The sequence below is a fragment of the Pseudopodoces humilis genome, chromosome 26 (assembly GCF_049639895.1).
Source record: "Pseudopodoces humilis isolate 2021_Gansu_Grassland_sample_001 chromosome 26, ASM4963989v1, whole genome shotgun sequence".
NCBI lineage: Eukaryota > Metazoa > Chordata > Aves > Passeriformes > Paridae > Pseudopodoces > Pseudopodoces humilis.
In genome coordinates, this window is record NC_142225.1 from 6,631,715 (window position 1) to 6,653,279 (window position 21,565).

The following is a 21,565-nucleotide window of genomic DNA, read 5'->3' on the forward strand; positions in this document are numbered from 1 at the left end:
CCCGCAGGCCCCAGATCGGCCCGGCCCAGCAGCCGCGCTGCCCCTGACCGGCAGCTCCGCACCAGGGGCGTGTCCAGGACGCGGCAGGGGCGTGGCCAGCGAGGCAGGCGGGGCGCGGCGGAGACGGGAAAGGCGGGGCCTGGAGGGGTGGGACCGGCGAGGCGGGGCTGGGGCGGCGCGGCGGGGCGGCAGTCGGGCGGCAGCCGGGGCGGGAGCAGCGGCAGCGCTGGCAGCGCGGGGTGGGTAGCGGCGCCCCGTGTTGCGGCATGTCCAAGACGCTGCGGAAGAAGCGGCACTGGCTGAGCAAGGTGCAGGAGTGCGTGGTGTCCTGGGGTGGCCCAGCGGGCCCCGACCCCGATCTGCTGCGCGGCGGCGCCGAGCGCGGCGAGTTCCCGTACCTGGCGGGCCGCCTGCCCGCGGGCGGCGAGGGCGCGCCGGGCCCCGCGCTGCTCTCGGGCAAGGCGCCGGCGCCGGGGGACGTGCTGCTGGAGGTGAACGGTACCCCGGTGAGCGGCCTCACCCACCGCGACACGCTAGCTGTGGTGCGACACTTCAGGGAGCCCGTACGCCTCAAGACCGTGCGCCCAGGTGAGCGCCCTCCGCCGCCGAGCTGGACGGAGGCCCTCCCGCCGCCGCCGCCCAGCCGGCCGCGCGTAGGCCCGGCCGCGCCGGCGCCCTGCGGGGCGGCGGGAGGGCCGCGGCGGGAAGCGGCGCCCGGAGGGAACCGGGACGTGGGTGCTGCTCTGGGAAAGTTTCCGCGGGTTCGGGGAGGTGTCAGTGCCTAGGGGGGTGATGCAGGGGCGGGGAGGTAGTCCTGCAGTCCCGGGGCGGCCCCGGGACGGTGCTCGCTCCCCTGGCCTGTCCCGATGTCTTCTCCCGAGGGTCTGATCCCCGCCCGGAATGCTCGGCTTCGCGCCGCTGCGATGCTGTGTTTGTGCGGGTGTGATCCTCGCGGGGCTCCGGGTGACTCGGTGGCCCCCGGAGGGTCCGATGCCCGCGTCCTCCTCTCAGAGGTGCAGGAGGTGTTTTCCGTGGTGTTTATATAATCCGCTGCTTGCAGAGGTCGAGGGCGGGTGGGGAATGGCCGGGATAAAGCACCGGAGTGCCCTCGCTCCATCCTGTTGGTTTCCCATTTGGCAAAGACAAAAGCCCCGAGGACAAGCTCCGGCTGTTCTTTTTTTCCACGGATTTGGAAGATAGAGTACACTTCAATTAATTAATGCTTGTGGTAAAATCATATTTATCAACGTGCCTGTTAAATTAATGCTGAATTGTGGCATTTGCAGCCGCATGAGTTAATTCATGAGCTCCAGGGGTACCTAACTGCTTTCTTGGTCAGGCAACCCAGATGTGAGCATGCTGCCTTATAAGAAGGTGTCTTGGGGAAAAAACATTTTTTCCTCAGAATCTGACTGGATATCAGTATTTCTATGACTAGGATCTATAACATTTCTCATAGCGTTTCTTAGCTTAACACTTGTCTCGTTCTTCTTTTGTAACTGCTGGGTGCTATTTGACTTCATGTAATACATATTTTAAGTCAGGTTTTCCTTGTTTGACCACTCATGGAACGTCATCTTCCATATAGAGACTGTGGTGTTGGTCCTGATTCATATGAGTTGTTAAATTAAAACAACAATAAAAAAATGAAACAAACACACATCTTAAAAGCACCTACAGATGCCTGGTAGGTTTTGAAAGAGGTCTTGATTTACAGAATTGGAAATCCTTTCTGAAGGGAGTAAATAGAAAAGAATGAACAGCTGCAAGTTAGATGTGAACTAAGAGGATTTTAAAAAGAGGGACAAATTGTTTAAGATAGAAAATAATCTCTTTTTAAAAGAGTAAGCTTGTGGAAGATGAAACTATAGTTCAAAGGGATTTCTTGTGTTTACTATGGAGGGAAATAGGGATATTCTTGTGCTGGGAATTTCTATAACAGAGATGTCAAACTGTCAAAACTGGCGGAAACTATTTAGAATAAATTGCTGCAATTAACAGTAGAAAATGGTAAGAGCCAGATGATGTTCATGAGGACTTCCAGGTATCAGGTATTAACAGTAGTGTGCTACCTGTTCCTTAAATTTGGGGTGGTGTGGAAGGGATAGGAGTATAGAGTACTGATGGGAAAAGGGTCCAGAAGATCAACAAAGGCTGGCTGGGGATTCCATCAAATCAAATCAAATTAGAACTTGAGTTAAGAAGAAGAATGTTGGGCATGTGAACCAATACCACTTAATGAGGAGAGTGGACTGCTTTCACTGGCTGGTTTAATCAAATCCAAGTATTTTGGTGAGGTGGATTTCAGGCTTTCAGTGAGGTATCCCTGACTTGGAGGATGCTCTTGCTGAGTGAGCATGGTGTTGCAGTGTAGCTGCCAAAATAAAAGAGCAGAATTTTCCTGTGGCTTAGTAACTGGTTAAAACAGAGGAATGTTTTTTCCAACAGAAGAAAACTGCTGCTGAGTCTTGTAAGGACCTGTGCTGCTTAGCATAGTCATCCAGAGGTTATAGACCCAATGCTGGTGAGTTGTACGAAGAGAAGTAGCATTTTTGTGCTGATTCCATATAACTTTTTCAGATTGAACTGAATTTTCAGATCCAGCAATTTTTCCCATATTGGAACATATATATCACATCAGATGATTTTTGTAGTAATTTTCTCTGTTGGATTTAGTGTCCGTAAATACAGTATTTTAAAACATACTGGTTTTTGGTTGTTTCCTTGCAAGGCTGCCACAGCTGCTCAGTGGCAGTTTTCCAGTCAGGGTATACATTAGGATTTAGGAATTAGTAATTTAGGAAATAGTAATTAGGAAAGCTGTTGACAAGACAGTCTCTGTGAAGACGTATGACTTTGAATTTGGCTTCCCTTTTGATCCAGAGCCTTCCGAACCTGCCAGGTTTTGGAAGGCATCTGGGAAGATGCATGGGGCCATGTGGGTGGTTGAGATGAAAGGAGAGAGGGCCCAGAGCTGGTGGTCCCTGGTAGGCTCATAATACATCTGAATTCTCAAAGACATGTAATTGTGTTACGGCATTTCAAGGTCCCATGTTTCATTATTTTCCCCAGTCAAAACTCAAACTATCGTTTGAAAGGCATGGAGTGCTCTGCCAGCAGACCTTTGTGTGCCCTGTGGTTCTTCAGGCTTGGGTGCTGCTGGGACAGAAATCTGAGGGGATCCAGTGTCAGGGGCTGACACTGGAGTGAGGTGGAATGAGGAATTTGTCTCCTTGAATCTGAATTGTAGAGTGTTTGTAAGGTTTTGATGCTCACCATCTGGCTCTGCATTTTGGAAGGGTGCATTTGGTGCTCCATCTTCCAAGTGGAGTCTGTGCAGGTGACCCAGTGGCCTTGAGCAGCAGGATCTGGACTGCTTTAGTTCAAGTCATAATATAGTCAGTCCCTCATTAAAGGCAGTAACAGCTTTAGTTGACAGCAGTAATATCTGTCTGTGATACTTCTTGCAAGCTCATAGAAAATTTAAATGGAAATTTCAAGATGCTGTTTAGGCTTGTTTGATAAGACACTTGAAGGATATGAATGTTAATTTGAACACCATCTGTTAACTGCATATCACAAATGATGGACCATTTTGTTGATGAAGAAATTTGTCCTTTCCATTCTCATTCTGTCTTTGTTACAGAATTACAAAACCAGCTAGGTTGGAAAAGACCTTTGAGATCATCAAGTCCGACCTGTGACCTAACACCATCTTGTCAAATGATGCCATGGCACTAAGTGCCACATCCAGTCTTTTCTTAAACACCTCCAGGGATGGTTGACTCCACCACCTCCTTAGGCAGCCCGTTCCAATGCCCAGTCACCTGTTCTGTGAAGAACTTCCTTGTAATGTCCAACCTGCTTAGCTGAGGAGGGAGAACAAGACCAGTGTGCCAGGGCTGAGTATTGTGTCCCAGGTGAGGATGGTCTCAGGTGTGTGCAGACTAGTCAGAAAATCCACGGGTCCAGTATCAATAGGAATTGACTCAGCATAGTCTGTGGAAGGCTGGTGTTGAGTACTCTGCCAGTGACACTTGGGACTGATGCTGGGATCTAAGCTGTCTAAATAAAACTTAAATTCTAGATGAACTTTGAGATGATAGCCACACCTCTGTTTGTATATAGTTCATCATCATCTTGATTAGATGATCAAAGCAGCCGTACAGAGAGCTAGGGCAGGTTGTGCAGTGGGATATCTGTATGGATGTGCACACAAGGTGCCAGGGGCCAGCTCATCCTGATGAGTCCATTTGTATTTTAGCCATGCTTGGGAAGTGCTGCTTTTCAGCTAATTGCCTGTTTACATGCATTCAAACAACGGCTGGTGTGTACTCGAGGACCTTCCCTGCATGGTGTTACTTGGATTAGGGCATTAGCCTTGTAACTCGCTGGTGCTGCTGCAGGGTCTTCTATTTCCATTAGTGAGATAGGATGTTCTAGTCATATCCATGGTGTTTGAGTGCTAAGTTCATCCTCTGTAGGTACATACTTTCCTTCTAGTACCTGAAAGGAACCTACAAGAAAGACGGATATTTTTGGAAGCACAAGTAGTGATAGGACAAAAGGGAATGGACTCAAACTGGAAGAGAGTAGATTTAGATTAGATATTAGGAAAAACTCTTTACTGTGTGGCTGGTGAGGCACTGAAACAAGTTGTGCAGAGAAGATGTGTCCCATCCCTGGAAGCGTTCAAGGCCAGGCTGGACAGAGCTTGGAGAAATGTGGTTTAGGCATAGAACTCTGATGGTCTTTAAGGTTCCTTCCAACCCAAACCAGTTTGTGATTGTGTAAAGTCTATGACTGCATGCATATTCAAGGGCCCTGAGCAACCTGATCTAGGGGTGGCAGTGCCACCTGTGGTGGGGGGATTGAAGCTGGATGGTCTTTAAGGTCCTTTCTGACACAAACCATTTAGGATGGTGATTCAGAATTAGGCAGAAAGATGTGTGTGCAAATGAGGTTGCTAAAATACTCATCAGCACAACCATGCAGACTTAAAGTAAGAAAAACTGCTGATACCTACAAGTTCCTCTTTCTGCAGGCTGAGTTGCCAGATACAATGTAGGAAGGAATGCTTCTCCTTCCAGACTATGGAGTTTTGATAAATACAGCTACTCTGTGACAATTATTATCATCATTGCATGGCCACTGGGAGGAGGATGTGGGAGGAAATGGGCAGAGTCTTACAGCGCTTCCACTTGAGAAATGTTTCCAGAGCATATCCCTTGGTTTTGGAGCAAATGCACATTGACTCCATTGTGTCAAAACTGATCTTTAATCAAAGGATGCAGCAAGATGTAAAAGGATGAAAAGTCTTCTTCAGACAAACTTTCTTTTTTTTCCAGTGCTCCTAGAGCTATTAAACTATGATTTCCTATAGTTTTTTTTAGCGTCAACGTTCACTCCTGGCTGGAGCTCTTCCTCTGGCTGGGGCATTTATTCTGTGTCTCCAGTCGGGATTGCCTGGCCTCTGGTGAGTGTCAGTTTGTGTTTTATTTTTTTTTTTTTCCAGTGGAACATGTGGAGGACATCCTAGCTTATACTGACAGAACCGATGTGATATTTTTCCAGTCCTTCGTGCAGTTTCCAATAGGTTCAGTGCACCCCGGTCCAAAGCTGATGTGTGTTGCCGCTCTGTGCACACTCAACCATTGTCTGAAGTTTTGTGACACAACACCTCTAAGTGCCTCAGATCTATTGCTTTATTTGAATTATGGAATATTAGTGCAGAGGATGAGAGGATTGGCCGGTGGATGTACTCATACCAAACTGATTTTTTGTGAGTTTGTGGCCTTAACGTTCCCAAGGAGCTTTCCTGATCAAAATCTAGTACAAGCTTAGAAGAAGACAACTTATTATTGGATCTATTTTAGATCTATTTTATCACATGACTATGATGAGTTCCTAATGCCTCTGTTACCAGCAGGAGTTAATGGGAATGTTATGACTCCGTTTATGCATGATGGGGGGGGGGTGGGGCGTGTCCCTTCTCTAAAGCAGAATGAATGAAAATGGTGACAAATCCAGTGACCCAGAGCAGGATTCAGCACTTGATACACAATGTTCGAAGCCAAGTGTCTGAGGTTCATTTACATTTCCTCTTGTGCTTGAAGTAGGCACAAAGCTTCCATGTGGGGGAAAACATTTGCATGTTTAGCAATTAAGGCAGAGAGGAGGGCAAACCGCACTCCGTGGTGGTTTTTACAAAATTGGATGAATTCTAAAGGTGCCATGTTAAAACAGAGATCAGAGTTCATACACTTAGGATAATTTGGCTTCTCAGAGGAAAGGCATTACCCTAATTCTGTGTTTCTGTGGAAGCTGGCAGTAGTCACAAGCTCCACAATGGAAGAGAGGAATGTGTTACTCAGGAAGCCTGAGGAGCTGCTCATCCAGCTCAGGTCCCACAGCCCTTGGTGGGTGTTGGGTAGAGGCTACTGAGTGTTGCTGTGGAAAATTGCCCTTGCTGCTTGAGAGCTAATGGGAAACTGACCGGTTCTGGACTGCAGAGGAAAGGTTGAGTCGTTCGACCACGCTACGAAAAGCCCAGAGCATACAGGTCTACTGTAACGACTGGAGGTATCCCAGTTTCATCAAATGATGCTGTCTTGCAAAAGAAAACTGAAGGGGAAATGCTTTCTGCTGGAGTCTGTTGTCTCTCTAAAACTGTCCCGTATCAGTTTGAGCACTGCCTTGTACAAAAAACTTCCATCTTAAATGTATGGATGCAGAGGACTATTAAGCACTAATACCACTGGGTATTAGGACACTCATGTAATTTATAATCTTGCTTCTAATATTTCTCTTTATATAAATATATTCTTGACATAGACCTTATTGCCCTTCCCTTTCACATACTTCCTTGTTTAAATTCTATTGTGATGAGTGCTGTGGTAATGATCGCACCAGAAATGCCCTCTAATGATTCTACTCTTTCTTGGTGTTGTCATTTCAGATGATAAGGAAGCCTCATGTGGCTTTTGCAACTAATTTGTACTTTTTTGTTCCCATTTTCTTCCATGTTTCGATCCTGGATGTCTCTCTCCCAGGAGATACCCTGTAGGATAGTGCATTTATCTGGAACTGGCGGCGGGGCAAGCAGTGCTGTCTGTGTTCTCCAAACCCACCTCTTTGGGTCCCCAGTTTTAGGGGAATCACATTTTCACTGGGGCTGTACAATCAAGCACTTGTATTCCAGAATTCCTGGAAAGAATTTTCCTTGTGCAGGTACACAGTTTTGATTTAAATTCTTCCATGTATGTTTGTGTTGGGTTTTTACTAAGCCCACACCAGCCTTAGGTGTCCATGCCAGCAGAGCTTTTGCTTAAAATCCCTGAAGAGTAATTTTGCTGCTACTGTGCAATGGCATTTTATCGGTGAATGAAGCCAAGAATGAAATAAAGATGAACCTTTATTAGAAGTCATGGTTTCAACAGCAGATTTCATCTCAATGATTTTTGTCTAGGTATGGCTCTTCAGTTCTTGGCTGGCTTTAATGAAATGCTGCTCAGTTGTAGAAAATGGCCATGTTTTATCTCAGAAGATACAATATTCTTAATTTTTTAAAGGAAGTTTCATTCTGATTTGATAAAACAAAGACACTTTGAACCTAAACTGTCTTTTTGGAAACTTCCTGAAGTCAACAAGTGATGCTCATATAACAAACTATGCACTGTGCTCCTTGATTATTGAAGCATCTGCTTCAAGGTATTTTTCAGCCTCAAAACTTAAAAAAAAATATTAAAAAAAAAAGTATGTATAAATAAATCTTAAAATGTGACAAGGATTGTGCATTCAAATTGGCAGGTGGACAAACTACTCCAATTGTCATTGTTGATCTGTTTTAATATCTCTAAATTCATTCTTCTGGTTCTTGTTTTTAATTTACAATGCTTCCTTTTAAGAAATATCTTATGGCATTCATGTGATATTAGTCAAATTGCTTCTTGTTTCATGAAAGGGAACAATTTTCTTCTTCAAAGCAACAATATTCTTGAGATTACCAGATTTGAATTCAGAAAAATAAGAGCTCTTTGTATTTGTGAGTAAATTCCTTACGTAGTGCTGCTGAACAGAAGGTGAGGGGAAAAATACAATAGGAAGATTGCAGACTTGGGTTGATTTGCTACATCATCACAAAAATCATAATTCTTAGTAATTTGTCACCTCTGTTATTAATTGATGTTTGAATTTGTGTTAAATTGATCTTTTTTTGGGCCCCCTGTGGATCATGATGGGAATGGGATCTTCTCCCAGGTGCTATTTCAGCAGAAAATGTTGGATATTTCAGCAGAAAATGTTGGATATTTCAGCAGAAGTTGGATATGATGGCTTCCAGTCAGATCAGCTTTAAAAGCTGAGCAAGTACTTTAGGTGGAAAGGGTAGTACCTTAGAAAGGGTGTTCGTCAAGGAGACAGTAAATGCACTAATGGTGACAAGGGAGTTGTAAAACCTGTGTAAAGCTGTCCCCAGTTGTTTAAGGTGCAGATGCAAGCAGTTGCACACAGCCATGTTCTGTCATTAGTCCAGGTGCAGCTTTCCATATGAAACATAATCACAGCAATCTTTTGTTCAAGCTTATATCACTGTACTTATGCAACCTGTTAAAATAATGGTTTTATGTGGAAATGTGATTTTGTCTGCAAAGCACAGCCAGGTTGTTAGTTGTAACTCTTGTCAGGAAGCTTTTAAAGTGTGTTCTTAGGGCTACATTTAAAAAAGCTTGCTTAAAGCTACTTTTCAATATGTATGGTTCTCAAGCCTGTAATTTTTTATGAATTGGTGATTGCTCTCACTCAAATGCAACTTCTTCAAATTGAAGATCACTAATGTGTTTACTGTCCATCCTGTATCGCTCTTGCTGAATAGTGTACTTCATAGAGCTTGATCCACTGTAAATTATTTTCCTGAGATACAGTTAAAAAGTGAAATAATTTAAGCTCTGAATTGCCATATCGCTTTAGTTACTTGTAAAAAAGAAAAAAAAAGTAAAGCTTGAATTGTAGCTCTATCAGATAATGGTGCACTTGAATGGTGGTTCTTACTGTGTGTTCTACTTCAGTGCTGTTTCATTATTGCCTTTGGTAAAAAATACAATCAACCTGGCAGCTGGTGACTGATGAATATGGATTGGGGGTGCTATATAAATATCAGAAGTATTCTGGGTTTTGGAGTCTGGAAATGCATTTTTTATCAGCATGGTAATGAAGTATTCTTTCAAAAAGGTGGTAGAGGCAATTAACAAGGTTAATGTGATCGTGTGAATTGTCTGTTAGTATTTCTCTTCTTCCATCCAACGCATTCATTGAGCTAGTGAAGATGAAATCCAGACTGGTTTGCCCTGATGCGAGAGCCTAACAAAATCTGACTACAGCCACAGTAGTGGTTGTACAAAACTGGCTTGGTTTGGTAAGGCTGGGACTATCCAGGACTGTCTCTCTGGCACTGGTGAGAGATGCTGAAATCATCACTGTGTCTGTGCTGGGGCACAGGTGTCTGAGTATTAGGGAGTACTTTGAGGATGACTGTTTACCTTATGTCAATGAGACAGAAGTAGAGATATCACCAGCCTGGAAGAACTCACGTGTGATGAGACAGAGGTGGAATTACGATACAAAGGAAATAAGTGGGGGGTATGCAGGAACAGCACAAAAGGGTAGGATTAGAAGTTAGTTGCTCTGCTCTCACAGCACAAATACCAGGCTATAACCCACAGCAGGTAATTGCTGATAACAGGAAATGTCTTCAGGCATATGGCATACAGAGGCCATCCCTGGAGTTGGGTTCAGCAAGGTTCAGTTGTTTTTTGAATTTGCTCGTAGCACTTACAATTCTAATGCCTTGTACTTGCTGATTAAAAACTGTGTCGGAAGGCACAGATTTTCAGGACTTTTCCAGTTTGGTCCCGGTATACCTTTGGACTGGAGACATGGAAACGCTTCCCTCTTGTGCTGGGTATTATTTACAGCTTTATCTTTTTGTCAGCTGAGTAGGAACTGGTGGAGGCCCTGCACCTATAGGCACCTCTGCCTCTCCAGGAATGCCAAGCTGAGGTGGGAGTGTGTCCTGGGCTTTTTGGGTGAAGTTGGAACATGCCAATCATAGAATCACAGAATGGTTTGGGATGGAAAGGACCAGGGACACCTTCCAATAGACAAAACTGCTCCCAGCCTGACCCAGCATGGCCTGGAACACTTCCAGTCCTCCCATCCTTTGTTGGACTATATGGACTTTACAAGGGGTTTAAGGTTTTTGAGTGGATCTTAGAGTATTTGCAAGTATGTCTGTCTTAGCTCATGAAATCAGGCAACAGGGTGAATTCAAATAATTAAATTAGTTTTAATTATTGGTATTCTAAGAAAAAATTACCTGATTCAGTTTTAAGTATAAAGAATGTAGTCTTGTAAGTCATTGAGAATGAAATTCCTGTGGTGGTTAAGACTGTTAGTAAAAGTTACAAAGAAATAGACAAAGCAGCTGATAGGCAACTTTGTGCTTCTTTTTGTGTGTTGTTTTAACAAAGTTAACTTAAAGATAAAGAAATGAAGTATGTAATTGAGCGTGGCCTAATGGCGGATGTCCCTGCCTGTTGAAGGGAGTGGATGAGCTTTAAGGTTCCTTCTGACCCAAGCACTTTTGGGATTCTGTGGTGCGATCTTTTAGATCACTGGGTGGTTTGCTGTCTAGTTTAGTAACCTCTTTTAAAAGTATGCTGTCTCTTCAGTAGTTGCTGTAGTTTTGTCAAACTTTAGGAAGAAGCATGCATGATGCTTTGTGTGCGCACTGTGGATTCTGGACACACAATGTGTAGCAGGGGAGGGATGTTCAGCATGAAACTTAGTGCATCTGAGCACCAAAATCACTCTTGAAAACTGAAACACAAAGCAGAAGTGCCTGTTTTCATATAGGATTTCCTTTTACCTGCTGGAGTTTTTGAAAGATCACAGCAAAAGTGTAACTGAAGCAGAAGGGAGGGCCACGTGCTGTGTCTGGCACGTTTTTGGTGTTAGTGCAGCTGGTTTTGCCTACCAGCTTTGTCCCACAACTGAGTATAGAGGTGCATGTGTGTAACTTCTTTTGCTGACATTATTAAAAAACAAAGCATAAACCCATTGATAAATAATTTGAACTTGGTGTAAGTTGATATGCTGTTTAAGTACTTTCCTCCTGTATTGATTTCTATGAAAAATCTATGAATTTTTTCTATGGATTTAAAAATTATTTTGACACTTTTTTTTCCCCAAAATGGACAACAATAACACCCAAAGCACTTAAGCCATCCCCCTCTTTGATGTTTCATTGCCTGGAAATGAAACTTTGCTTTGTTATACACCAGGTTTGCCATGACCTTGTTGCAGCAAAAAGCCGCAGAGTGTGCTGGTACTATTCATTAAATGCAAGAGGATTAACATACAGTTTATTTCCTCTAAAACCACAGAACTTTCAGGAAATAACTAAGCCCTAAAGTTTTAGGTTCGTAGAAATTATTTCCTCCTAATGCATGTAGTTGGGGGGGGTGGGGGGGGGCGGGCAGTGGAGGAATTTCAGAATCCTGTTACGTAAAAGAGAGGCAGAGCCCTGTATTAATCCCAGGGAATTATGTTTAATGGCTTGTTTCATCCTTTATTGGTCTAAAGAATTCCTCAAAAATCAGCTGACCAAAAGTGCCAGGGAAGTATTTTTACCTCTTTTGCTGCAACTGTTATCTCTCTGTAATTTCACTAATCTTCTTTGCAGTGAGATTAGATTGGAAATGGTTTGGTGCAGAGAGAACTTGTTTGTGAAAACTGCTTGGTACTGTGGGTGCCGTCGAGGGGAAGTACCAGTAAGTAATCAAATGTGGTGTTGCAGTGCTAAGGAATGTAATGAGAGATATATTGCCTTGCCTTTCCTTCTAGTTGACAGTGCTTCCTTGGAAGGTGATGTTTGGAACGTGAACTTCAATGAGTTGTGTTTGGCATATAAAAAAAATGCAGCATGAGTTTGACAACAAAATTGCTGTGAGTGTTGGACCCTGTTAAAAAAAAAAAAAAAAGTTTTTTTTAAAATAAAAATTCTTCTAACCCAGACTATTCTGTGATGGTTCTGTGACTTAAGATCTGACATATTCAGGTGCCACTTATGCATGTATGCACACATTATACTTTTTGTTTTACATGGCAATAATATGCCACATATACAACTAAAATATTTTTTAAATGTATTCCCTGCTAGATAAGGTATGAACTGTGGATGGGTGTGTGCAGGTCTGGGTTAAGCCATGCAGAACAGCTGAGCTAATAGCTTGTGCTGTGTCCTCTTACCCGTTTTGAAGAAGGCAAATAGTTATGTCCTTGACAGACCTAGGTACTATTATTAAACACTATTTAGTGGTCTATTTACAGGCAGCAGGAAAACAGTTTTACTCAATCCAGGGTCTGAAGTATTGGTCATGTTGTGGAATTACGGACTACACAACTTGACTCTAAATTGCAAGCTTTCCTCTCTGCCCTACTTACGCAGTCTAAAAAAATCTAATCCTGTGGATTTTATTTCCCTCTCTGTAGGGCAGCAGTGAGTAATTACTTTTCTGTGGTGAAGGTAGAGATGCTGGAAAAGTTTAATTAATGCTTATTAGGAGAAGCTGCTGGTACCTAAAGGAATTCATTAGGATGGGACTTGTAATGTTCATCATAATAGCAAATTAATGCAGTGTAGTGAATGTTATTTACGCTGTATTGTGTGTTGTATTTTCCTGTTCTGGGAAATGTTTCAGAATATGTGGGTCCTCTACAGCCAAGAATGCCTTTTAACCCCTTTAAAGTGTCCAAATTCAAAATGAAGTTTGAGTTTATAGCATATATCTCTAAATCTCGCGTCACTTTGTTGATATGGAATTGAGGAACCTAGGAGTTACATACGTCTGCTCGGCCATAATGTAGCACCCTGGGAGCGCTTCACTGTCACTTCCTTTGGGTGGCTGAATGGCCATATTCATTTGACCATTTCATGTTAATCTTTCTACCATAGTGAATATCTCACAGAAGGTGTTGAGAGCATGGTGACAGCTTGTTTTGTGCCCCAAGGCCCCTTTGTAGTGCTAACAGGAGTGCAGAAATAACATCACCTATAAGCTGGGGTGTCTTGAGTTGGAAATAACCTTGAAGTTCCCTCCCAGGGCAGCCCAGAGAGCATGTGAGATGCCCTGTGGCCACAGCTCAGGCTGGCATTTGCTGTCTCCCCATTGGTGGATGTTGGTGAGATCTGGTGGTTCAGGGTCTGCCCTGGATTTATTTAAACTTAAGTTGTGGCTTGAACCTGAAGCTACGACTATTTGTAAACCAGAGGTATTTTTATTGTTGAAACAATGTTCTTAGCACATTTTTTAAAACTTACTTGGACAGCTCTTCATTTCCAACTGTGAGCTGTCTGACATTGGAGCTGGCAGTTGCCACCTAAAGAAGCACTGGAAGCATTCATGTTGCTCCAGCAATTCCTTATTGGAAACGCTGAGAATTGGAACTCTGCGGATACTGGAAAACTCTGTTACCATGCTGTGATTTGCATAGTTTTAATAGATTTTGCAACAGTCAGATTTTTGCACAAATTCTATAACAAAATACGGGTGAGACTGGTGTGTCTGGTAGGAAGCAGGAGGTTATTTACTTTCTCTGGCCTTTGCAGAGGGAGGGAAACTCGAATGAGCATGAAAACTGTTGTGTAGATGAGCTACTATTTAAACTGTGATGTTGGACACTGCTTAAAATGGAGTTATTTTTATCAGACATTGGCAGCCATTCAGGTGCAGTGGAGGACAGGGTCTTTGGGGTCTTCATTAACCTTTTCATCAGTCTGTATTTGTACACAAGTGTGGGTAGTGGGTCCACAGGGAAGTTCCAAAGTATTCAGAGCTACCAGTTGTTCCCTCAGTGAAAAGTCTAAAAAAAAAAATAAAAAATTGTTAAAAATAGGATAGTCTTCCATTCAGACATCAAAACCCAATCTGTAATGTGAAGTGTCATGCTGTAGGAATAGTAGAAAAGCTTTTACATGGGGAAGTTCTTTCTGTGAGCTGTTTCTTACAGTGGGTGAAATGCAGCGAAAAGAAAAAGGACTTGAATCACTTTCTTCTTTATTGAATTACCTTTGAGTGGCATAAAATTTGTTCTGAAATCTTTATTTATTGCCTTTTGGCAAAAACATACGATTTTTTTCTATTTGAACTATATTCTTAAGAGGTCTGCTGCTCTTCCTGGTGCGAGGCTGCAGAGATGTTGGATATTAAGGAAATGGCAAAGAGAAAAACAGTGTTTTCAAAAAAACACCCAGTTCTTTGACAGAACTTTCTGTGTTATCTAAAGAATTTGAAATTGGGACAGGAAAACTGAGTGCTCACTTCAGACTGCAGTGATCTGAAAAGATTCAGCATTCGTTGTTACCTGGCAGTCTAAGTTTTAAATGCAGAATGCAAGGCTTTTCTCAAATTCCAAATGCAAAGTGCAAGGCTTTCCTTATTTAACGAATAAGTGGAGATAAAAATAAAATCTTTTTTAAGTAACAATATGCATCTGGTTCAAACACAGGAAATTTGAGTGGTGCCTTGAAACTTAGCTGGACCTCAGTGCTGCAGCAAATTACGTTGAGAAGCAGAGGATATTTGCAGTTTTGCTCTGCAAAGACTACTGTTAACCTGCATGCTGGACTTGTACTGGTATTTTTTAGAGTAACAGATGATGCAGTTGTCCCTCTCCAGTCAGACCCTCCTGGCACCATAAACCTTCTGGGTGCCCTCTGTGCTAGGTGGGCGAGGTATGCACAGCACAGCCTTGGATTCACCTGATTGCTTTGACAGTGCCTCTGGGAAATCCCCATTAGTCTCTTAATAAGAATTTAAATTCGCAGGTAAAGACAAGCTAATCTCTGTTTCAACCCACGATTTATTTGAACAGCAAGATATCTGGTTCCTTTTCTTTGCTATTGCCATAGAGCTGCCAGTGGGAACTGAACAATTAATTTGGGAATTTAAATGGATTTAGGTAGTAACTATCAAGTGCTTGCTATGTAATGCTGCCTGATTCTAACTCAATATGAAGAGTAAAATTGGGACGGATTTTGACTACATGCCAATCACAGTTTTGTGCTATGATGAACACGGTTAGGGCAGGTGCCTACTGTCGTATTTGCCCGATGTAATTCTTATGCTCGTAGCAGGGCACAGGGTGGGATTTCATCACCTAGCTGAATGTCTTACTATATTGGTCAATTGATATATATCATATACTGGTATTCAGACAAAAATGTAACTGTTTAAAACTCTTACCTGCAGGTTCATACGTGTCCTGGAAGTGAGGAGAAAAGGGAGTGTTTTAATAAGAACTATCTACTGTGGGTAACAAACTGTGCTCTAGAGATAGTAGAACATTTCAGAGAGATAACTGCAGAACCTATGCAGTCAGACAAGGATGATAGAAAAGGAATGATGCAATAGATACAGGAACAAACTCTGTGCTGTTAGTTTGGGTGTTCCTCTTGGGGTGCGCAGCCATAGATACCTTCTGGTTGATTGCGAATTGTGAACAGAAATTTGATTTGGCAAAGCTACCTCTTTATTTGAAGTGCTTTCTTACAAGGATTACATTTCTGTGTCAGTCTTATAATTTAGTGAGCTCTTTAAGCAAATATAAGTGACTTCAGCCTTTGGAGACAGCTCCATACAGACTCTGGCTGGTGAGTTTCTTGAGTGGAAGGCACTGCAGTCTGAGAGCTCTGAATGCATTGAAATGTCCATTATTTTAACTGTGGACTCTTTCTTTCTCGTGACCTGGGCAACGTTATTATTTTGCTGACAACATTCACCTTGTGCCAGACTTTGTTGGGCAAACATTAAGTTACAGAATCACAGAATTCTTTGGGTTGGAAAAGACCTTTAAGGTCACCAGGTCCAGCCATCAACCAGCACCATGAAACCATGTCCTCAAGTGCTAAGTCATTATGTTTTTTAAACACCTCAAGGGATGGTGACTAGCATTTCCCTGGGCAGTCTTAATTGAAACTGAAAGCAACTGGTGGAAGTTAATCACTGAATTTAATGGCTTATCAGCCAGACAGTTGTCACAGACATCTGCTGGGGAGCAGTTGTTTGCTGCCCTGTTCTCTAGACTTTGATTCTTGTTCACTGCTGAAATGTTTATTTTGTCATTTATTGTACTTAGAGAAGGGCTAGTAGGTATCTTTGAAGCTGGCCACGAGTGATTGTGCCATTTGTACCCTGACTACAGCCATGGCCCTACAGGGTTTTCTAAAATCAGATGGTTTAGGTTTTTGAAGTCTGTTTGTACATGGCTTATGCTGGAAATCACAGAGTGAAAATGAAGTTACTGTGAACTTGTTTCCTGTGTTCTTTTTTCTGCTTCAACTAGTTCTAGTTTATCATATAGAATAGTGGAAGAAGTTAGCTCTGAAGTTAAAAATAATTGGAAATACAGCTGTGGTGTTCCCCATGTAGAACAACCTCTCCATAGGTAAAGAAATACTAATACATGCCAGCTAGAACTGAATTTGCTACCCAATTGACCACAGAAAAAGCAAGTATCTTTGTCAGATTCCTGCCATGCCAAACTCCCGACTGAAATAGGTTAGTGGGCCTAGAAATTATGCACAGTGTAATTGCATATCTTGCTGCCTATGGAAAGCAGACCAAAAATAAACCTGTCTGATTCACATAAATTCTTTTCTGATCTGAACGCTCAAAAAAAAATGGTCTTGGCATGTGTACGTGTACCCTTCTGTTGGGAAAGCAGTGCCAAGTCCCAACTAGATTAAATTGCTTGTGTAACAGTGAGCAGCTGCAAGGACATTTTTCTTTGGGGATGTGATTGAAATGTGTCATTCTGCACGCTGCTTAAGCAATGAGATACGGTATGTTAGACATACGTCACATCTGAAGCATAATGCACTCTCTGGACAAGCAGAAGGATTGGCAGCTTCTGCCCAACACTATGACAGGTTAGCCGGCACAGGTACCCTGTGTGCAGTCCCTTGTTGCAGTGTGACATGGAATAATATTAAATGGCAATAAGTTTGAATTTGCACATAAGCTGTAGATTTCCAAAGGGAAGAATTAATACTAGAACACTCTGGGGACTCAAGTAACATTTCGTTCAGTTGAATATGTTAATTGTGCTTTCTAGACCAAATGTGTTTGTTTGCTGTCTCAGTAAAGCATTTTCTCTAGTGTGAATAAATTAAAACCTCACGTTGTAAATATAAGGGAATGAATGGAAGATTATTTATAAATTGGGAAAAACAAGCCCTAGTTAGCCCTAGGAAAATCATCTCCATTGTTCAGGTTACTTGTCTTTGTTTTGGTGCTCCACTTTTCAGTTAAGAGCAGACTAAATGATTTATGTATTATTGTAACCTGTGACAGCTACAGCGCTTTCTTATTTCATGGCTGTAAGCATCTGTATTTGACTTCAGGGTACAAGTGTTGCAGCGACAGATACTAGTTACCCAGAATAGCCTCTGTAGTGTATTGAGCTGCAGTGATTAAAACTCAGCAAGGCCTTGAGTGCATAATTAAGAAGTTTTAATAAAGTCCTGCTATGAAAACAATTTTGTGTTTTAATTTGTTTTAATGTGTTTGTGTATTACAAGTTCTGATTGTTGTTTTGACCCTTTAGAGTTGTAGCATCCTTTTAACATGTGTGAGCCCATTGGTGTGTTGCCCAATCAGCTCCATCCCTTGCCTGGTGGTTTGAGTAGATCATGATCAGGAAATGGCCTCAAGTTACACTGGGGGTGGGGTTTAGATTAGGTGTTGGGACTTTTTGTTTCATGGGAAGGGTTGTAAAGCTTTGGAACAGGTTGCCCAGGGAAGTGGTGGAGTCACTATCCGTGGAAGCATTCTAAGGAAACGTGGATGTGGCATTTGAGGTCATGGTTTAGTGGTGAACTTGGTGGGTGCTGGTTGATGGTTGGACTTGATGACCTTAGAGTTCCTTTCCAACCTTAACAATTCCGTATTCCATTCTGGTCGGTGTATTTGATTAATCTGTTGTTGTGGTGTTAAAAGCCTGTTTCCTCTTGTGCTTTAAATGCCTTTCTCACTTTGAGACTCATAATTAGATCTTGCAAATCACATTTGGTTTTTGTGAGGTCTTTCAAGCTCCCAGGCTGGGCTCAGTCATTTTTCCAGGCATCCCTGTAAATCCTTTTCTCTGTCTCAAACCTGACAGTGGCAGAGGCTCACAGGGTACAGTTTATCTGGATTCTTGTTCTTTACCATCACTGTTAACGCATCTGACTTGAAATCGAAATCATGGGCCAGTTTGCCCCATTTTTGAAAATACAGCAAATCTTTATAAATAGGCAAAATCTGTCCGTATTTTCTGTTACTCTGTCAGTGTTTTTTCTCTTCTCAAGAAAATATTGAATTAAAGATAAGAAAGTCTCCACATATAATAAAAAAGGTCAGACTTGTCTTGTGTGAAGTTCTTTTGCATTCTTCTTCCCCACTGTTAAATTGAAGGAAATGGTTATGTTTGCATTTTATTTGAAACCCATTCATTATTTTAAATTACTTGAGTTCTGCTTATATCTCCTTCAGTATCTGATCTTCTCTCAGAAACAGCTGCATAGACTTTTGAGCCTTGCTGTTCTCCTGTTTAATAATGGAGTATTACAATACTTGGCATTATCAGAGTAAACCCTGCTCCCTGCTAATTCTTCTGACTGTATTCCCGTGGTTAATGGATTTTTGTGTGCATGCAATGTATTACTGAAATCATATCTGATACTGATGTTTGTGAAGCTGGATTCTGAAAGTTGGAACTACTTTACTCAAAAGAATTTTCACTTTAAAAATCCTTAAGGTTGTAGGCAATTCATTAGACTATGCATGTTTTTTTGCTGTCAGTGCATGGCATAAAACCAACCTAAAATGCTGCCTTTATGTGAAAGTCATGCACAGGCTGAGAATATCTACAGATGTAACAAGATACAGAGAAGAAACGTAGAGAAGTTCCATGCTAGAACCGTGTAACTGAGTAGTATTGCTGCCCTACATACGGGTTTCCAAGTGCAGCTGGTCTCAATTTCCTACTTTTTCCTTAGTTCCAAAATGGTGCATGACCCTGCCCTGCCATGTGCTGGCTGAGGATGCCCTGTGGAGATGTGGCCATGTGCCAGGAGCAGATGGAAGGGAAGGGGCAGGCATCTGCCTGGAGCTCTGCTGGTGCTCTCCCTGCTTGCAATGTGTTCTAGCATGTGAGCTGAGTGCTTGTGCTTTTACGTAGTTTAAAAAAAAAAAGCCGTTCATTGTTGGCTGTGCTTGGACCAGAGCTGCCCTCCATGGGTACAGGGGAGCGTCCCCCCACCCTGCCCACGGATACGCTGGAGCTGGCAGGGAGATGAGCTCAGGGTAGGTGGCAAAAGGTTAAAAACCTCTTGGTTTCACAGTGCTGGATCACAGGATCCCAGGGATGGGGCAGATACAGCTTCTCTGGAGAACCCAGGCCAGGGCTTCAGCACGCTCATGGGGAAGAATTCTGGCAGTGAGAAGCCATGCACCCTTGTTCTGCACTCCAGGCTTCTTTATTCACTTTTGAGCTTCAGTGGTTCTGGTACATCTGTGAACAATGCCAAGTGTTAACTGGGTACCACGTGTTGCTTTCATACGCCAGCCAAATATCTCTGACAGCTCTAGCTATATTTTTTTTTTTCATGGCAGATTAGGAATCCAGCCGTACTCACACTCTAGAGCCTGCTGTTACAGTTGACTTTGTTGTTTCTATACAGCCAAAATGAAAATCCAGGAGGATTACTTCTAAGCTCACACTGTTTACATTTCACATATTGTCCCTCTCAGCTCCAAGTATATTTAGGAATAAGCAATGTGTGATTTGCCAGTCCTTTTTGTGTTTCTTAAATATAATTTGGGGTTGTGCCTCCCAAAGGACATTTTGGTTATCTTCAGAACTTGAAATGCTTTAATGATGGAATTTAGCAAGCAAACGCAAAGTCATGTTAGTTATCGTCTGGTTTACTCTCAGCAGCCTGCTTTATTGGGAGAATCTTTCAAACCCAGTAAGATTTCAAGGAAACGACACAGCACAAAATGCTGAGATATTCAAGAATGTGGAATGAGAAACTTTGTCTCTCTGAATCAGTCACCACCTTGACTGAGGATCTGAAGGCATTATCCTGTGAAGGCTGGTTTTGAACACCTCTCAGATTCTAGTAATGAGAGATCTAAATCTGGAGGCTTAAAAAGTCAAAATTTATAGTTTTGCTGGTTCTGGAGTTGATTCTGTGTTACTGACAAAAGTAAGAAAATCCCCCAAATTCAAATGGGATGTACAGTCTGTAATGGAGTTTGTGGTAACCGTATTTCTTAAGTCTGGATAAACGGGTTCTCATTCCTTTCTCTAGTACTGTAAACACCCTACCAGTATTTTGAGCACTCTGGTAAATGATTTATTAATACTGTAAGGCTTATCTCTTCTGTAAATTTCTGTAAATCAGACTATATTGCCAAGAATTTATTGGATGGCATGTAGCAAAATATGACTATAGAAGCCTTTTGCTGTAACCCTGTCTAGTGTTTCTCAGCTTTCAGGTAGTAAATGAGTTTGGTTTAATGTATTATTGTGTCTGTGAAGAGCCTTAATATCTAATGCTTCACCTGACAGGGAGCTTGCCTGCATTTTAGAGAAGCTGCAGTATCACCCTAAAATTACAGCCTTCTGATTGTGTGGAGTATTGTATTTTCCTATTATTTATCCTTTTGATTGTTCATAATGTTGCTAGTTTCTTTGTTCATTTTTCTTTTTTCTTTTCTTTTTGTTTAAACCAAAAAGGGTGAGATGTCGCCCTTGAAAACTCAGCTTCTGAGCTTGCTGACATGGTTTTCTAAAGACTTTCCCAGGACAGTAACTGTAAACATAGATATGTGCACATTCTTTCTGTTCCACGTCTTGTGATGGGCATCTCTCATGGCCAGTGCAGGGAGAAAGTGTTATCCTGACCATCCAATCCCTGGCCGTGGTCAGAAACCTATAAATCCTGGGAAGAAAAATAAACTTTCTCTTTTCACCACACCTCGACCTGTGATCTATTCAGCACCAGTGGCAACACTGTAGTTTTTCAGGGAATGAGCAGAAGTTACCCTTAGTCCAGAATGGGACCAGGATTTCTTTTCCCGGATGGGTCACTGGTCCAGGCATGGTTGTCATGACACCTCCCAGAGCAGCCTGGATTTTCATAGGGAAATCTTCTCTTCCAGAGGCAGAATCCCAACTTGAATTCCTGCCTTCATTACCTGGAAGGGAGACAGGGAGGCGTTGAGTATGAGCGTGCCATGGAGCCCTTGGTGGCCTGGGACATGAGCTGCCAGGCAGTGCTGCTAGTCTCAGCCTTCCTCCTCAGAAATCCCAAGGCACTGGCCCCCTTCCCTGAAGGAAAAGTAGGCTTCTGCACAGGAATCCCTCTATGCTTCTAAGCCACAAGCTGGGGAAGCACCTGCTGGCTGAGTTTGGCATTTTCAAAATTATCTAGTCTCTTTTCTATATTAATTGTAGTCAT

General features: G+C 42.6%; 1 protein-coding gene across 2 annotated transcripts in view; it reads left to right on the forward strand.

Annotated features, from left to right (window-relative positions):
• The first annotated feature begins 211 nt into the window (after nucleotides 1-211).
• The window catches only part of MAGI3 (membrane associated guanylate kinase, WW and PDZ domain containing 3), a 54,384-nt gene continuing 33,030 nt past the window's right edge, over nucleotides 212-21,565 (forward strand). For both annotated transcript variants that reach the window (XM_088067035.1, XM_014258182.2), the window contains exon 1: nucleotides 212-588. In XM_088067035.1, the coding sequence (XP_087923161.1) occupies nucleotides 267-588 (322 nt within the window). In that variant the 5' untranslated portion in view covers nucleotides 212-266. The remainder of the gene's footprint in view (nucleotides 589-21,565) is intronic.